General features: G+C 36.2%; 1 protein-coding gene across 4 annotated transcripts; it reads right to left on the bottom strand.

The window, feature by feature from the left end:
- Nucleotides 1-205: 205 nt before the first annotated feature.
- pax1a (paired box 1a) lies at nucleotides 206-11,651 on the bottom strand. 4 transcript variants are annotated; one of them, XR_013206597.1, is made up of 6 exons: nucleotides 11,423-11,626; nucleotides 10,427-11,056; nucleotides 9,219-9,352; nucleotides 8,632-8,842; nucleotides 7,652-7,788; nucleotides 206-2,997 (listed from the first exon to the last, which is right to left on the bottom strand). XR_013206597.1 is itself a non-coding variant. In XM_077238682.1 (5 exons), the coding sequence occupies exons 1-5, from the start codon at nucleotides 11,424-11,426 to the stop codon at nucleotides 7,703-7,705; spliced, it is 1,065 nt and encodes a 354-aa protein (XP_077094797.1). In that variant the 5' UTR covers nucleotides 11,427-11,651; the 3' UTR covers nucleotides 7,239-7,702. The 4 variants fall into 4 exon arrangements, 2 of the variants coding, with proteins under 2 accessions (XP_077094797.1, XP_077094798.1); XR_013206598.1 differs by having other exon boundaries at nucleotides 2,860-2,997; nucleotides 8,642-8,842; XM_077238682.1 differs by lacking the exon at nucleotides 206-2,997 and having other exon boundaries at nucleotides 7,239-7,788; nucleotides 11,423-11,651.
- Between the last annotated feature and the right edge of the window lie 3,961 nt (nucleotides 11,652-15,612).

Raw genomic sequence — 15,612 nt, 5'->3', positions numbered from 1 at the left:
ATATTTAAATTTCATTTTTGAGATTCTCATTGCATGTCTATCAGATATAGTCTTAATATTTAGATCTTATTTAGCTTGATAAGTGTGTTCAACAACATTTCTCAGTCAGACTCTCTTTAGCTTTCAGCCAGTAAGCCTGTATTACAACATATACCCTGGAGAAATTTTTAAACAGAGAAATACAACAACAATGTGTGACAATTAATTGTTATCCATTATTTATTTATGGATTCTAGCTCAAATAGTACACTGTAAACATGTCATTTTACAGTAAAATACTGTTATATGTACAGCTTTTGAATAGTTAAAAAGAACAAGTCATCTTAATTTATAGTGAAAAAAAACATGACTTGGCATTCCCAGAATTCCCTGTGTGATACATCACATTAGAATTAGATTGTATTTCATTTAAATAATTGTTTCTTATTAGTTTTTGCTATCAGCTATGTTCATTGATGTTTCATGTTCCACCTTATGTTGTTTAATTAATGTTTATTGCATTAATTTAGTGTAATGTTGTGAAAATGGTGTTTTGAGTTTGTGTGCATGACACAGCATGCACCAATATTAGTATTTTCCTCAGCTTGTGAAAAGGATACTTGTGATGCACTTGGATTTTGGTTTTATGTTGTTTTTTATTTATCAACATGATATTTTGGTTTTCCGTATATGTTTTTTATTTATCAGAATGATATTTTTGTTTTCAGTATATGTTAAAGATACAAAACAGATTTTAGTAGTGTTGTCTTTCTAATTCTGCTAAAAAAGGACTGATAGATTTACTAGTTTAAAATGTTAAAATCCTGCTCTTTCACCATTGTTAACATTGTAATTGGCATAATTTCTCCAACGATGCATCGTACTATGGTAGTCACATCATTTTATGGAAACACACCCCTAAAAGGCAAGCAACTGGTAAATAAATAAAATAATAAAGAAAGAAAGAAAGAAAGAAAGAAAGAAAGAAAGAAACAAACAAACAAACAAACAAACAAACAAACAAACAAACTGTGGTTAAAAATTGCAACACTATATGCCTGGGACTTAAAGGTGCAGTAAGCGATTTCTGAGAAACGCTGTTGATATTTGAAATCACCAAAACATGCTTTGTAACCCAGGCACCTTCCCCCTAATGAGTGTATATGCCCCTAACTGCTGATTATCTAAAAGTGTGTTTTGGTGCTCCCGATCCACTTTCAACATAGTTTCTCAGAAATACACCTTTAACAGCCAGCCAGGGTCTCATTAGAGCACCTTTCACACAGCGCTTTGAACCCGGCAAATTGCCGGCAAATTGCCAGAGTGCCTTCTGTGTGAACGCAAACACGACCCGGGATTGATGCCGGGATCGATCCCGGGTTGGGGACCTAGTAACATTGCCGTGTTCAGACCCGGAACGCGCACTGTGTGAACAAAAGCCAGAACCAATGCCGTATAAGGGGTGTGTCGTAGTGATGATGCACGAGCCTTTGCAATGACGTAGTTATCGTGCGACTCAGTTACTCTAGAAGAAAGTTTATGTTCGTCATCGATACAAGAAAGAACGAAAAAATGTCTGCAAACTGGACCGAAGTTGAGACCCGAGAGCTCCTTGCAATCCGCGCCGAAGCTGAGATCGTTCACCAGCTTTGCGGAACGGTACGTGATGCGTTAGTGTAGGATCGAATCCGAAAGAAAATGATCGAGCGTGGTTTCTCGAGATCGAAAGCGCAGATCATAAGTAAACTTAAGGCGCTGCGTAAAAAATTCCACCAAGTTCACGACTACAATGGAAAGAGCGGTAGCGGAAGATTAGACTGGCCTTTCTACAACCTGTGCTACGGCATATGGGGAATGAGCCACTCGGCAAATCCAGTGGCACTACTGGGGAGTATGGACGAAGAGGAGTTATCAGTTATCAGTTATCATAGAATTGTGATTTGACCACGAAACATTTTGTACATAAACAACAAAGTTTGAACAGAAACATCTAATGCATGATCAGCTGCCATGTTATTCAAAGCAATGCAAACACTTCCGCTTTTCGACGCGTACCTTACACGTCACATCCAACGTCACGCGTCTTTCCGGAACATACACGGGTTGTGTGTGAACGCGCTCTCTGATTCCGGCAAATCACTGGCAGTGTGAATGAAGCAAAATCAAACGAACCCGGGTCAAATCCCGGGTCACTTTATCCGTGTATTTTCTGGAATCTCTGTGTGAAAGGAGCTAAAGTGTGTTCGACTTCACGCGGCGCTGCACAGACCGATCGGCTAGTTGTAACTTGCAGTCGGGGGTGGAAGTGAAAAATGGAGTTTGTCTATATATTTTTTTGCAGTTTTCCTTTGATAAACATGACACAATATAATATTATGGTTACATAAATAAAGAGATTTTACTGTTATAAAAACAGTAAGGGTGACAAAAAGGCAACAGTGGCAAGGAACCAAAACTCCATCAGGGGACAGAATGGAGAAAAAAAAACCTTGGGAGAAACCAGGCTGAGTCGGGGGCCAGTTCTCTTCTGGCCAACGAAACAGTGAATGATTATGATTCAGGCAGGTCAAGATAGCCTATTTGTATAACTGCCCTTTTATAAATAAATTGTAGATCCCTTAACCCTATCCTCAAACCCAAACAACAATTAAGAGGATATAAAAATAATAGCCTGCATGTGTTAAACTATGGACAGAATAAATTTCATGTATCAATCAGTATGAAGCAGGCGAGAGCCAGTGAGCGTTTGGTATCACTGCTGTAAAACTGTGGCAGGCCTAAAGCTTGAAGCGCAATTTTTGGATTTATAATGGCTGCATCCAAAATCTTCAAAATGGTGCCTTGGAGGATGCAGTGTAAGGTAGGAAGGCATCAAGTCATGTCCGATACCCAAATAATGTTAGCTTCACTTCCTGTGTCCTGAGATACATTCATCTGGTGGATTTTTGAAGGCGGTATAGATCCTTCGCTGCCTTTGATATCCCACAATCCTGTGCGTTCCATTCCGTGACAGTTTAGCTAAAAAAGAAAGATGGTGTCTGAACGTTACGGTTGATGGTCAGTTTGTGTATGTACTTTTTGACCTGCCTTTCCAATTTTGATGTAGGCCTAATTTAAATGACTATTGTAGCTTAGTAATAAAATATTCACTTAGCTTTTACCAAAGCTCGGTTTATATTGCTGTAGATCATTAAACCGTTGTGTTGCCTCAGAAGTCTGTCCGAAATCAGTTTCGTGAGGTAGGTTAACTTCATGCGCAAACGCCAGCAAAGTCAGACAGGCGAATCAGCGAGTAGGCCCTATAAAGTAGGCCTATTCCTGCGCTGTAATCCAACAATTTAGAATCCAAAGAATCCATTTGTGAAGAACTATACGACCCAAATTATCAGCAATCATGACACAGCAGAGAAAACAAGATACACCCTTGGCAAACTAAATAAATATTAAATGATACATAAGGGTTGAACGATTACAGAAATACTACTATTCATTTTAAGCTTTTAAAGTCTAGAACCAAAAAGTTTCAGAGCGAAATGTATCGTAAGGTATGAGTAAACTGCGTTTAATAAATGCGACTGAAAATAACGTCATATAAATTACAACTGAATACAACAGAATCAAGATACGAATACCACGATTCTATTATTCATAAATGAGGATTCATACACATTTGTACGTCTGTAAAGTTGTTCAAACGTAAATAATTAAAGTTTTAGTGCTGTCAGTATTATAGGTTTCGTGTCCTTGGAAACTTAAGTAAATGTAGCCTACGTGTGGTAGACAACATTTTAAAACGCATACGAATACGCATGTCATGAGATCACGCTGCAACAGCAAAAAACACCCACACAAACACACACACACACACACACACACACACACACACACACACACACACACACACACACACACACACACACACACACACACACACACACACACACACACACACACACACACACAAGCAACTTACATTGCATTCAAGGAATACTTTTTTACCAGTTCATGTATTCTCTGTACCCATGACATGACCTTGCTGTTGCTGTTGTTACAACAGCAATACTAACAAGATGGCAGCACTCTCAAAGTTTACTATAGCTACCAACTGTAAACCCCAAAATGTCTGCGAGTGTTGATGTGACCGTTTCATTTGAGGACAAGTGCATCAAAAGGAGATATTAGACTACAGTTATTACTGTAGCTGGCTAAGATTGTACAGTGTGCAATGTCTTTATAAATTAAGAAAATGAAGTAGCCTACAAATAATTTAATGTAAGGAAGTCATTAAGACGTTTTCAAACATTGACCAATTGGTGCACAAAGAGTTTGTATAAACAGGGCCAGGGCAATTGCTGTTTATTGCAACATATTATATTTCTGGCACTACAAGATATGTGCTAAGCTACTTTGTGTTAAAATGAAGCTCTTTACTTTTGATTTGTTTTTACTTTTCTGCTCCTTCAGTCTATGAAATAATAATTAGGATTTCTATTAAGGTTATGAATTGGCAAAGTGTACATTATTGTTAAATGCACTATGTGCATAGCTCATATTGCATCATAAAAACATTACAATTTATTTATTCATAAAGGGTTCGTTTTTACCTTTCTATCTGTTTTCCCTATAACTACATTTATCGAAAAGCAATAATATCATGAAAAGATCTTAATGGTCAAAGCAGATGTGTTAAAAAAAAAAAAAAGCTAAAATGTTTGCTTGCTACCATAAGCAAAGAGTTTTGCTTAGAGGTTGCTCAGTAAAAGTCTATGATGATGTCACTGACAACTTTAAGTGCCAAAATGGCAGGAAAGTATACAGTACATGCATTGATAGGCTCTCTCTAAGGGGCATGTCACAGAGATCTTTCCGTGGTGAAATCAGTCGGAGTCTCTACATTATTACCTGACAAATTACGTTAATTAACTTAAGGTTTAAGCTAAAGCCGAGAAATGAACCCAACAGAACTTGAATTAGAACAAAAATTTTAAATATTATTTTGAAGATGAAAAAGATCTCTTTATAAATGTCACCTTTTACGAAAAGCATCCATCATTGACACCGATCCTTAACTTGTACCTTCAGTCAGTTAACATTTGTTCCACTTTTTTTTTCGTTTTATACTAATACAGAGCAGAACTAGAAAATCCACATTTCATAAGCTTGCATGAGTATGTTCCACATTGAGCAACACAAACATTAACATATATCATATTTGCATTGCACGTAGACTACTGGCTCCTCCGTTTTAATTAAACATTTGGATAATTTGTCATTTTTTAAATAATAATGTATAGGTCAGCTTATTATTATTATTATTATTATTATTATTATTATTATGCTAACGTTATTACCAGTGAATTTAATGAAGTCCTGCATTGTTGTTGACTTTCATTTCGTTGTGATTGACTTTTCCACAGTATAGCCTAATAATAAATGTTTTAAGAAAAAATATATGGTCGTGGTCCTGAATATGTTTGAACCAGCATAAGCTATGCAATTATTAATATTGATAGATTTTGGCTTTTTGTTATCAAATATCATATCGTGTTGACCTGTCCGTGTTTGCTAGGCTATCGCTTAACAAGACGGCTATTTCAATAAAAATTCAAACAATAATAATAAATAAATAAAAACACTCACTAAATGTTTTGGCTCTGTCAAGTGCAAAATATTGCTTTTTGCACAAGAGACAAGTCTTTGACGGGTGTTAATTTATAAAAAATAAAAATAATAAAAAAAGACAAAGTAGGCTAATAGATGTTAATGTCTCCAGTAAGGTTAACATAGTATTTAGAAATCGTATTGCTGTATGAATAAGCTTCAAACTACCGAATATCACACCAGCAGCCAGCGCAGCGTTTCCCGATAATAATGTATCTTCGTTCCTATGAAGGTTTTATACGTGCCAGGCTGTATAGTCGTTCCTTTTCTATTAATTATCCATGCAGGAAAAAAATTCAGTTGCTTGTCATTCTGTAACTTTATGGTCTATAATGGTTTGCTTGTTGAAATATTAATAATTTATCTGTCCGGGGGCGTTATTTTCTCAATATTTAATTCCTAATTTATTAACTAAAATGTTGAGATTATGAATGCTACATTTATCATACAGTGTCCGTTTTTCGTGTTTTATTTTCACAAATTAATTTGTGGTTCGATTTGCACATTTCCAGGGTCAGCTATTTTGAGTAGTAAGGTGTAGCCTAAGCTGCACTCTAGGGACATTCACCGATTTACTCCCCCACAGGGATGGATGCAGAAATGCGCAACACATGTGCAATGTGGTCGCGAGCGCCTTTGGGTGTCAGAGAAAAGAAAAAATTACCAGGTGCAATATATGGCCGTTGTTTAAGTCAATGAAAATGTCTGCTCCCACGGTCCCACTGAATTTCATTTATAGGCTACAGTTGTCCGAAACAATATTTGTTCGTTACAAATTAGGATACTTTATTTAGTTCTTACTTTATCTATTAATTCATGTTTTTGTGCATTTATTCCAAATCATTTTAAAAAATTGACAATTAAAATATTAACAATTAAGTAGCCAATATAATATAACGCATCACAATGTCCTATTCAATTATGTAGGCCTACTAAGTTTAGGTGTAATTTTGCAATTGTCCTGCAGGTGACTGCAAGAAATTATTTAATGTAGGCCTATTGCCTAATGTAGCTATAACAACAATCATCATCGTCATCCTATAGTGTCGAACATTATTCAAACGGTTTTTACTTGTACACGTTACTCGAAGATCCGTATCTGTATTTTATGCTGAGCTGGCATATCTTCCCAAGATTGCAAACAAAGAACCCATCAAAAATGTCAGAAACGCTTAAACAAAATGGAGGTAAACCTGTTTTAGGGAACCTGTCCAATCGAGGGTCATATGCTAAGCCAAATTATTTATATGCCCATTACTTAAATAAGATAGATATATTTGCACTGTGTGGCAGTGATCCAGCATCAACACAGATAGCATCACTGGAGGCGCCAAATGCGGACAAGCACTATTACGCCCAGTAGCGCATATGAGAAAACAGCAGAATGCCTTATCACTCCCTGCGTGCAGAGCCTATTCCATGAAACATTCTATTGATAAAAAAAGAAAAAAAAATCCTGCAAGCTTTACAGTGAACGTAAATGTACTGAAAACCAAGGCAGAATTAGCAGAGACATACCATTTGTAAAAGTTCCATAGCCTATTCCTTTGCGAGAATTGGAAGTGAGATAGGTTCTAAAGAAAGACAACGATTGTGACTTCGTTTTATGCAATACTTTTATTTAGCATATTTACACGTGAATTTATAAAAATATATATATAACTAAAGCTTTCTTCATATTTACATTAACAATTTATTACTTTGTTCACATAGGGGTTATTTAATGTACACGTTTAAGTAATATATTTTCATTATTTTAAAATGCACTGATCCACTAGCTTTAAGATGACATCGTATTTTGCATCCGCTATGCAGTCGTTGTTATAAATGGCATAGACAAAACAAGTATGACTATTGGTTACACGACCAACCACCAAAAACCGCAACCTGCAGTTATAATTACAGTAAAGAACAAAGTCGTATACATTCATTCGGCTTTACAAAGATTGTATTCCCAGAGCGCGCTTAACGTGGACATCACCGTCGAGAGATGTGCAGTGGTTGAACTTACAGTTTGCTTTCTTGAAATGGGAATGATTTTTAAGCTGCTGTATCAGCGCTGTTACGAGGATGAGGTAGAAAGACTGAGTCCGTGTATACTGCTCAAGTGCTGCTGCTTACTTAGGGGACTCGGCGGTTTTCTGTCTCCTGTGGAGGACAAACAGGAGGACATATTTAGAGAGAAAACCAGTCGTTACTCTCTTCACATCCAATAAAGGCATTGTCTTTTTGTTTTTAAAACGTTTAACGTCACGTTTAATGTATGGGATCGGGCCACCGGGCCATGCATGTTCTAAATGATTAGATTTTCTAAAATAGGCCACTCTGTTCAAATTTCTCTAAAAATTTCTATCTAAAAAAGAAGAAAGATCTGAAATAAAAAGTTGCTGAAATGTACTTATTATTGACCGTTTAGGCTATTTCATTACATTTATTTAGAATTTATTACATTATTTTTAAGACGTAGGCTATACGATAAAAATTTGCCTGTAATCCTATGTTAAAGTAAGCTAATGCGCAATGTCTACAATGAATAAACAACATTAATCAAAAGTAGAAATGCATTAATATGGACATGTTAATGTGCCCAATAATTTATTAATGGTGGTGAGCATAGGCCCAAACTGAGTTTACTGCAATGCTTACCACTCAGTTTTATGTTTTACGAAATTTTATGTGCATGACTAATGATTTGGTTGAGAACATTCGTAGCCTTAGTAGGCTTCTATATGAGAGCTGAATTAGAATGTTATTTTTCTTTTCCTCCAAGTGTTGTTTCTTGTAATTGCCTTGTAATAACATAATAACAATAGCAGATCTATCCACGGAGGTCTATCGATATCGATATCTTGGTAAGATATCTATCGATATCTTACCAACACCTATAATTGTCAAAATATTGTGTTTAAATGCATGCCCATGAAAACTTCTATCTATTATTCCTTAAGTGCCGTTAAAATAGGACAGATATCAAAGTATGATCGTGCATACCATCTCGCACCGCATGTTTGAACGCCATAGAAGAATGGATGTCATTCGGGTGCATCGCTACGCCACCGCCAGGGTGTGAGAGACTGGTGCCCTGGGCCTGCCAGTGATGCCCTGGGCTCACATAACTGCCTGCTGGACCACTGTACGCGCCATACTGGTTGGAGGAAGAGTATGCGCACGCTGGGACATAGCTAGACAAAGTCGACGAAGGCTGAAGTAACAGGAGAAAAACAAGCACATTAACAGAGCAAGAGTAGCAAAGAGGAGAGAAGCAGAAAATAGCCTACTATATGCAAATTAATACATAATAAGCTAAAACGTATTTTTAGGCTGTGTTTTACACATTTACGTGCAATATAAATATTACTAACAAAGTGTAATATTTTGTAATATATATTTTGTAACAAAGTGTAATATAGCAGCTGTATAAAAATAATTAGCCTTCAATTTAGGAGCGCTTTAATGTATAGCCTATGTAATTGCACGGTCCAGTAACATGAAAGGTAACTTCCAAAGTCATCCAAATTATTTCTGATCAGAGCTTGCATCTCAAACAATAAAATACAAGTTTATAATTGCTACGGTACCTGAGGGTATTTTATGTCTGCATCGATAGCTGATTTGTCTATTCCATTGACTCCATGAGCAGAGGGAAATGTCGCTCTGTTGACACTACTCCAGTCCTCCATTTTTGGTGCGTATCCTTCCGCGCTAGCAATAGCTAGGAAAAAATATTTAAATTAATGTAACTTTCTGTTTTAACTTCGCTTTGCAACAAACCGAAAAAGAATTACAGCAAGCAGAATAAAGAATTACTAATGAAATTAACGGTAACACTTAATTTTACAGTGTCCTTGTTACATATGTTATATGTAGGCTACTTACCATAGTAATAACCGTAAATTATGCATAATTACATTCAACTAACCCTCAACCAAATCCTAATCCTACCCAAACACTATAGTAAGCACATGTAGTTGCTTAATATTACTCAGTACTTATATGTATACCTATTTAATTACACTGTAACAATGACACCTTAAAATAAAGTGTTAACGCTTATCTGACAGCGTTAGTCTGTTTTTCTTTGCCTTGCAATTTAATGATTTGAAACGATCTTGTAAATACATTCGACACAAATATGCAGCATATGTTTACATGAATATGTTAAGCGAAAATTATGCATACATATTTGCTTAAATGGATTTTTGAATAAATATATTATTATCAATTGATTATCGTGACAATATTTAGTGTATTATTATATATAATAATATATAACATGTTTTCTAATACAGTATTTTCAACAGCATGTTTTACTATAATAATGCATATTATAACAAAATTATTTGGGGGGCTTAATGCGTCATAAACATTTATTCGTTATATTGGACAAATAAGGAATTTAACGAATAAATGCTTATCACGCATTAAGCCCCCCCCCCCCCACATAGCATTTTTATTTATTTATTGTGTGTGTGTGTGTGTGTGTGCGTGTGTGTGTGTATATATATATATATATATATATATATATATATATATAAGCTCTTCAGCAGGTCAAAACCTTCTACAGTACCAACTCCGTATGCTACTCCGTACGGATTTGTGTAAAAAAATGCCTTAATGACTCTGTTTTCTAAATTTCAGGTATATCAACACATTTCTAAACTTTATCTAAAGTTTTAAAATTCAGATTATTCAAAGCAGATGGTTACGCCTCCTCTGTTTGCTTTGAGTAGATGCTCTACAAATCAAGCTATAGTGAGGCTAAGGTCTGTAGTACAATAAGTCTCACCTGTAGGATCCATGAAAGCACGAATACCCAATATATTGCTGACCGTGTGAGCTGAAGGCCAACCACGGGGAATGCTTACATGCCCACCCGTGACAGGGACACCGGGAGGATTGCTCATTTTGGTCCCGGAAGGAGACATTGCATTGGGGTATGAATACGGGTATATATGGTTATAGGAGAGGCCGGACTGCGGAGGTCCTTGTTTGCCATTTTCATATTGGTTAGGTTGGGAGAGGTTTCCAATCTTGTTCCTTAATATCCGACTGATAGAGCTGACCGAAGGAACGTTGTACTTATCACATACTCCGTCCGCGAGAAGACGGTCCCGGATCTCCCATGCAAAAATTCCCGGGTCTCCCTGTTTGTAGTCCCGTATGTTTTTTACTACATTAGGCGTTGTTACTCGTGGTTTGCTGCCACCGATTGCGCCGGGCAAAATGGACCCAGTTTCGTTGTATCTCGCAAGTATTTTACTCACACACCCATGGGAGACCCGAAGCTGTCTGCTTATGTCACATGGTCGGATGCCAAGCTGGGCTAACTCCACTATTCGTAATCTTATTGCATTGGGCAAAGGACGTCCATTGACAAAAACTCCCCCCAGCTGGTTCACCTCCCCGTAGTTTTGATCTGTAAGAAACAAAAGACATTGAAACTTGGGTTAAGTAAAATTAATGTCGTAAAACAGCATGGCACATCATATTCAGTGACCTGAGCACATCAAAGATTTTTACATGAAAATGGCCATCTTCTTTCTCTTTCTACATTCTCTTAAATACCAACGTTTTTTTATCACTTGAAATTGTCAATAGAGCTAATTAATATTATTATTGGGCTAATGAGACAGTAGATAGTGGCTATGTTTTAATAATTTACATGCTGATAACTAAAGCAAACATTGTACCATTCAATTTGAGGCTCAAAGTCACGGTTATTTCTGGTCTAAATAAAGCATCTCCCATGAAACATGCAGATGTGAACGAGATCTCATCTCACCCATTTAATCTTGTGATGCGTGTCTTTAAAGCAGTTTTCCTTAAATGGCTGAACGCTCCTGCATGCGGTTGCTGTGTGGAGATGTTCGGAAGACTTCGACACACTTTTGTCTATTCCGGCTGCAAAACTTCTGCATGCCAAACTTGTCTAGGGCAGAATAGGATACGAGTGATCCTCTCCCGTTAAAGAGGGATTTTTCTGATCCCGCAGGGTGAAGTTTGCTGGAGTTAATTTGACGCGTCCTCCACGTCAATCTAACTGGTTACGCGGACAGCGATGGGTTGATTTCATTGGTCCAGAAGTCTGCGGATAGGCTGCGTGTGTGCGCGTAAGTACCAGTGTTCACAGTTTAACCATTTCAATATATTATTTCAGACTAGAAGGAAAGAGAAACGCTTCGTTTAAATTTGATACATTTCCAACATTAATAAGCTGAGCAGCATATGCAGTTGAAAACGCAAAAGAGTGGTCTAAGAGGTCTAGCTACAACAGAAAAGTTGTTTACGCGCCCGCTTTCCGAGACGTAAGAGAAATACATGTAGTGCACATATTCTAAACTTTCAATCGGCTATGTGATAGAAAATAATTTGAATGCGCCTTTGCCAATCAAAAATTGTGCATGACTTATCCATGTGTCGCTAAAACAACGAACTTAAAAATTCGTGCGGTACCAAGCACTATATCAGTTATTTCATAGTTTATTCAAAGTCTCAACCAGCAATTAGACATATGACTCAGTTTGCTGTGCTGTCACTTTACATTTATTTAAGCAAAGAAGCTTTAATAGCCTAAATAATTAAACAAACAAAACAAAACTAAACAAATAGGCCTCTGTAAATTAATTTGGTGGACAAATAATGGAAATGCTCCATTCGCGTGAGAAATGAGAGATTACGTGGAATAACTAAAATTAATAAATGCATACATAAAAATACTTATCGTACACTTTGTACATGGAAAGCCAGTGTAATTAATTTCTCGGCACACGTGCTCCAAATATATGCAATTGGTATCTTTGTCAAATGAATACTGGAGTTATGGTGTATTGAATGATTTCCAAAGACCGACACTATCACAGCATGCTCACAGAGTTTCCTGTGGAAGTAAAGATAGTATAGTTTATTAGCTCACAAAATGTCACTTGTAAAAGTTTACAGACGACCCAATAGAACAAGAAGCGGTGTCACTATCCGTACATGTGTGTAGGTCACAAGTTTCTAACTTCAACACATGGAGAACATCATTCCAGATCATCTCACAACATCTGTGGCAAAGCACTAGAATGTAACGTACATGTATGTAACGAATGTACATCAGTAGAATGTAAGGAAATCAAAGAAGAAAAGTGTTCTGTCTGCTGTGTTTTGAGAGGATGTACGGGGAACATAGTGACACAACAAAGTGCAGTTAGAAAATAGACTTCAGCATCACAGACGTATTCTGACCATGTTTAAAATGAGGTGTTTTTACCGAGTTGTCTGTTGTGCGTCAAAATGAAACCATTCAAAAGAGCCCGAGAGGTTTAAGTCGTGGTCAGAATCCAATAGGGGACATATTGAGACCAGAGAGCCAAAAGTCTCCCTCCTCTGGATAATTTAGGCAATTACACTTAGTAGTCAAATTTTGTGGATACACAATGAGGTTAGCAGGGAGAAACGGCTATCAAAAATTGCTTCACGAGGACATTCGTGAAACATGCAGACGACGTACTCACTTCATGGGTGTCTTGCACAGGATTCTCAGGTATGCAGGCTCATAGCACGGAGCTTCACCGACTTTATTTAAATGGAAATATAACACGTAAAAAAGATAAGTGTAGAGGATTGTAGCGCATTGCTATATGACTGCGGCTGCGATGTATGTCCGTAATTACACTTTTTTTAGTTTGAAATGTTATTACATGCGAAAATTCTTGAATAAGTTTAATGTGAACGGAAATGGTGCTTCCTTCCAAAGCCATTATATATTTAGAATGGTTCGGTTCAAGACTCGAAACTCGGGGACTTTAGAAAGAGAGAGACAGAAAAAAAAAACGCATTTCTAAATATTGACATTGCACTTTTCTTTCTTTTTTTCTTTCTTTCTTTCATCATGAATTGCGATGTAGCCTATTTTAGGGGCCGATATAACAGTAAAGTTGTATCTTGACAGTTTAAATGCGGCATGCACAATATACCAAATTAAATCAAAACACAAAAACATAAAAAACGGTTTTACATGCTGAAAACTATGTTATAATAGCCACATATTTTGACATCCTTATTTATGCCTTTGTAGTAATAATATTATTTATAATATCACTTAATACCTGAATGGTAGTCTGGATGATATCAGTATCTATGAGCATAGCCTATTATGTCAAAGCTGAAATAATATATATATATTTTTTTTTTACAAATATAGTATATTATTTGGAAAATAACAGTCTATTTTAGAAATGAATTAATGTCAGTAGGCCTGGCCTAACGCTTTTGTTGAACACTGATATCATTTTGACCACACGCTTCACTCATTCATAAATGGACCGACAAGGCTAATGTCACGTCTATGATTTGTTGGTTATATTTACAGTCATGTAGTTTAAAATATAGCTAATAACTGTGATAACCAATTTAGGATTTAATTCATTCTGCTGCGTTAACTGATCAAGATTAAATGTCGTTAGTTGTGTTAATATTTACCGGCTGGTATGTTTTGTTGATTATAATTTCACAGTGCACCCATTATCTTCAAATAGCCTATATCAAATAAACTATATCTGCTATCATTTAGTGCCGGTCATTGGTAATTCTCACTGTTCCTATTCACAGATAAAGACCGATGATTCAAGATAGGATTAAGATAGGATAGGAGAGATGCTCTCTCTCCCAAATAGACACTGTCAAATTTAAAATAGAACTAAAGTCTGGTTTGACAGTTAATGTCTGTTTAAAGACTGATCTCTCGGGTCTAGCGCTTGTCAAATGAGTTCTATTTTTTATTTGAAAATCTGTCAGATGACGAAATATCGCAAACTTTATTTTATGATATTATTCTAATTGTATATTATTATTAAAATTAACCCACACAACGTGTACATTTCAATTAATTAGTTGTATTTAAGTCAAAAACATTATTTAATAACACTGAATCAATTTAAATAGGCCTACACATGTTTACAAGCAAAACTATGTTTTATTGGTTAAATCAGGTAGAATGGGCTCTTTAAAGTAACATTTGCAGGTTACCACATTTTACAATGAATTGCAAATATTTATTCAGAGTGTGCACATGCACAATAAAACATGCAGAAATAGCATCAACTTGATGAATGCTTTTTAACAAACCTCAGACACCTAATATAATTATGATTGATAAAGCTATAAAATTGTGTGGCTATTGCAAAGATAATTATGACTGTCGTATTAAAACGTTTAAATCGCGGATGTGCACGAAATATATTTTGTCTTATTTTATATGGTCTCAGTTTTATTTTACCCCTATGGACGGTCTTAATACAGACCCGTTGTGGCTCGGGTCTTGATTTTGTATTTGTGAGTTTTGTGATCTCATTGCTATGTAAGGAAATTATTAGTCTAGTCATAGCCTGCTTGCTTTCAGCAGATGAGAATCAACATGGGGTGAAGAACACAAAGCCTAAGTGTAGCTACGAAATACAATCTATAATTCATAGCGTAAGATCTGCAGTGTAACTCTGAGCTTTTAAATCACGTCTAGAGCATACAGCTTGATTCAACTAACATTCAACAAAACAGACCGTCGTTTTCATCTTTATTTGAAACGTTTAAATAAAATGTATTGTACAGTTCCTTAAATTATCTTAATTGGTTGATATGATTCTATGTACAATGAAACCCTATAATCCTGTTGATTTATAATTTTAGTTGCATACAAGTGAAAATGCTCGGGTTGGTATAGGTTACAACATATTTTCTAGATAAGTGATCTGAAAATGTCCATAAAAAGTCAAAATGATGTTGGCCACACATAACTCAGTTCTAGCATCGTTTCATGACCTCTTCGATAAAAGACAAAAGGTTTCCATTAAGAGTTTATTGAAATTGTGGAGTGCGAGGTGGAGAGTAAGGCAGCTGGTTTTATGGTTTGAAGGCTCCACCCCAGTTCAGCAAAGTGAGTGCCAGTGTAAAGCCTGGCTAATTGTGTATGACTTTTACAAAAAAATTCTCATG

This window comes from Siphateles boraxobius, unplaced genomic scaffold, assembly GCF_051911475.1.
Source record: "Siphateles boraxobius isolate OS27281-9 unplaced genomic scaffold, OSU_SipBor_1 22, whole genome shotgun sequence".
Taxonomy (NCBI): Eukaryota; Metazoa; Chordata; class Actinopteri; order Cypriniformes; family Leuciscidae; genus Siphateles; species Siphateles boraxobius.
This window is presented reverse-complemented; position numbering and strand designations above follow the sequence as displayed.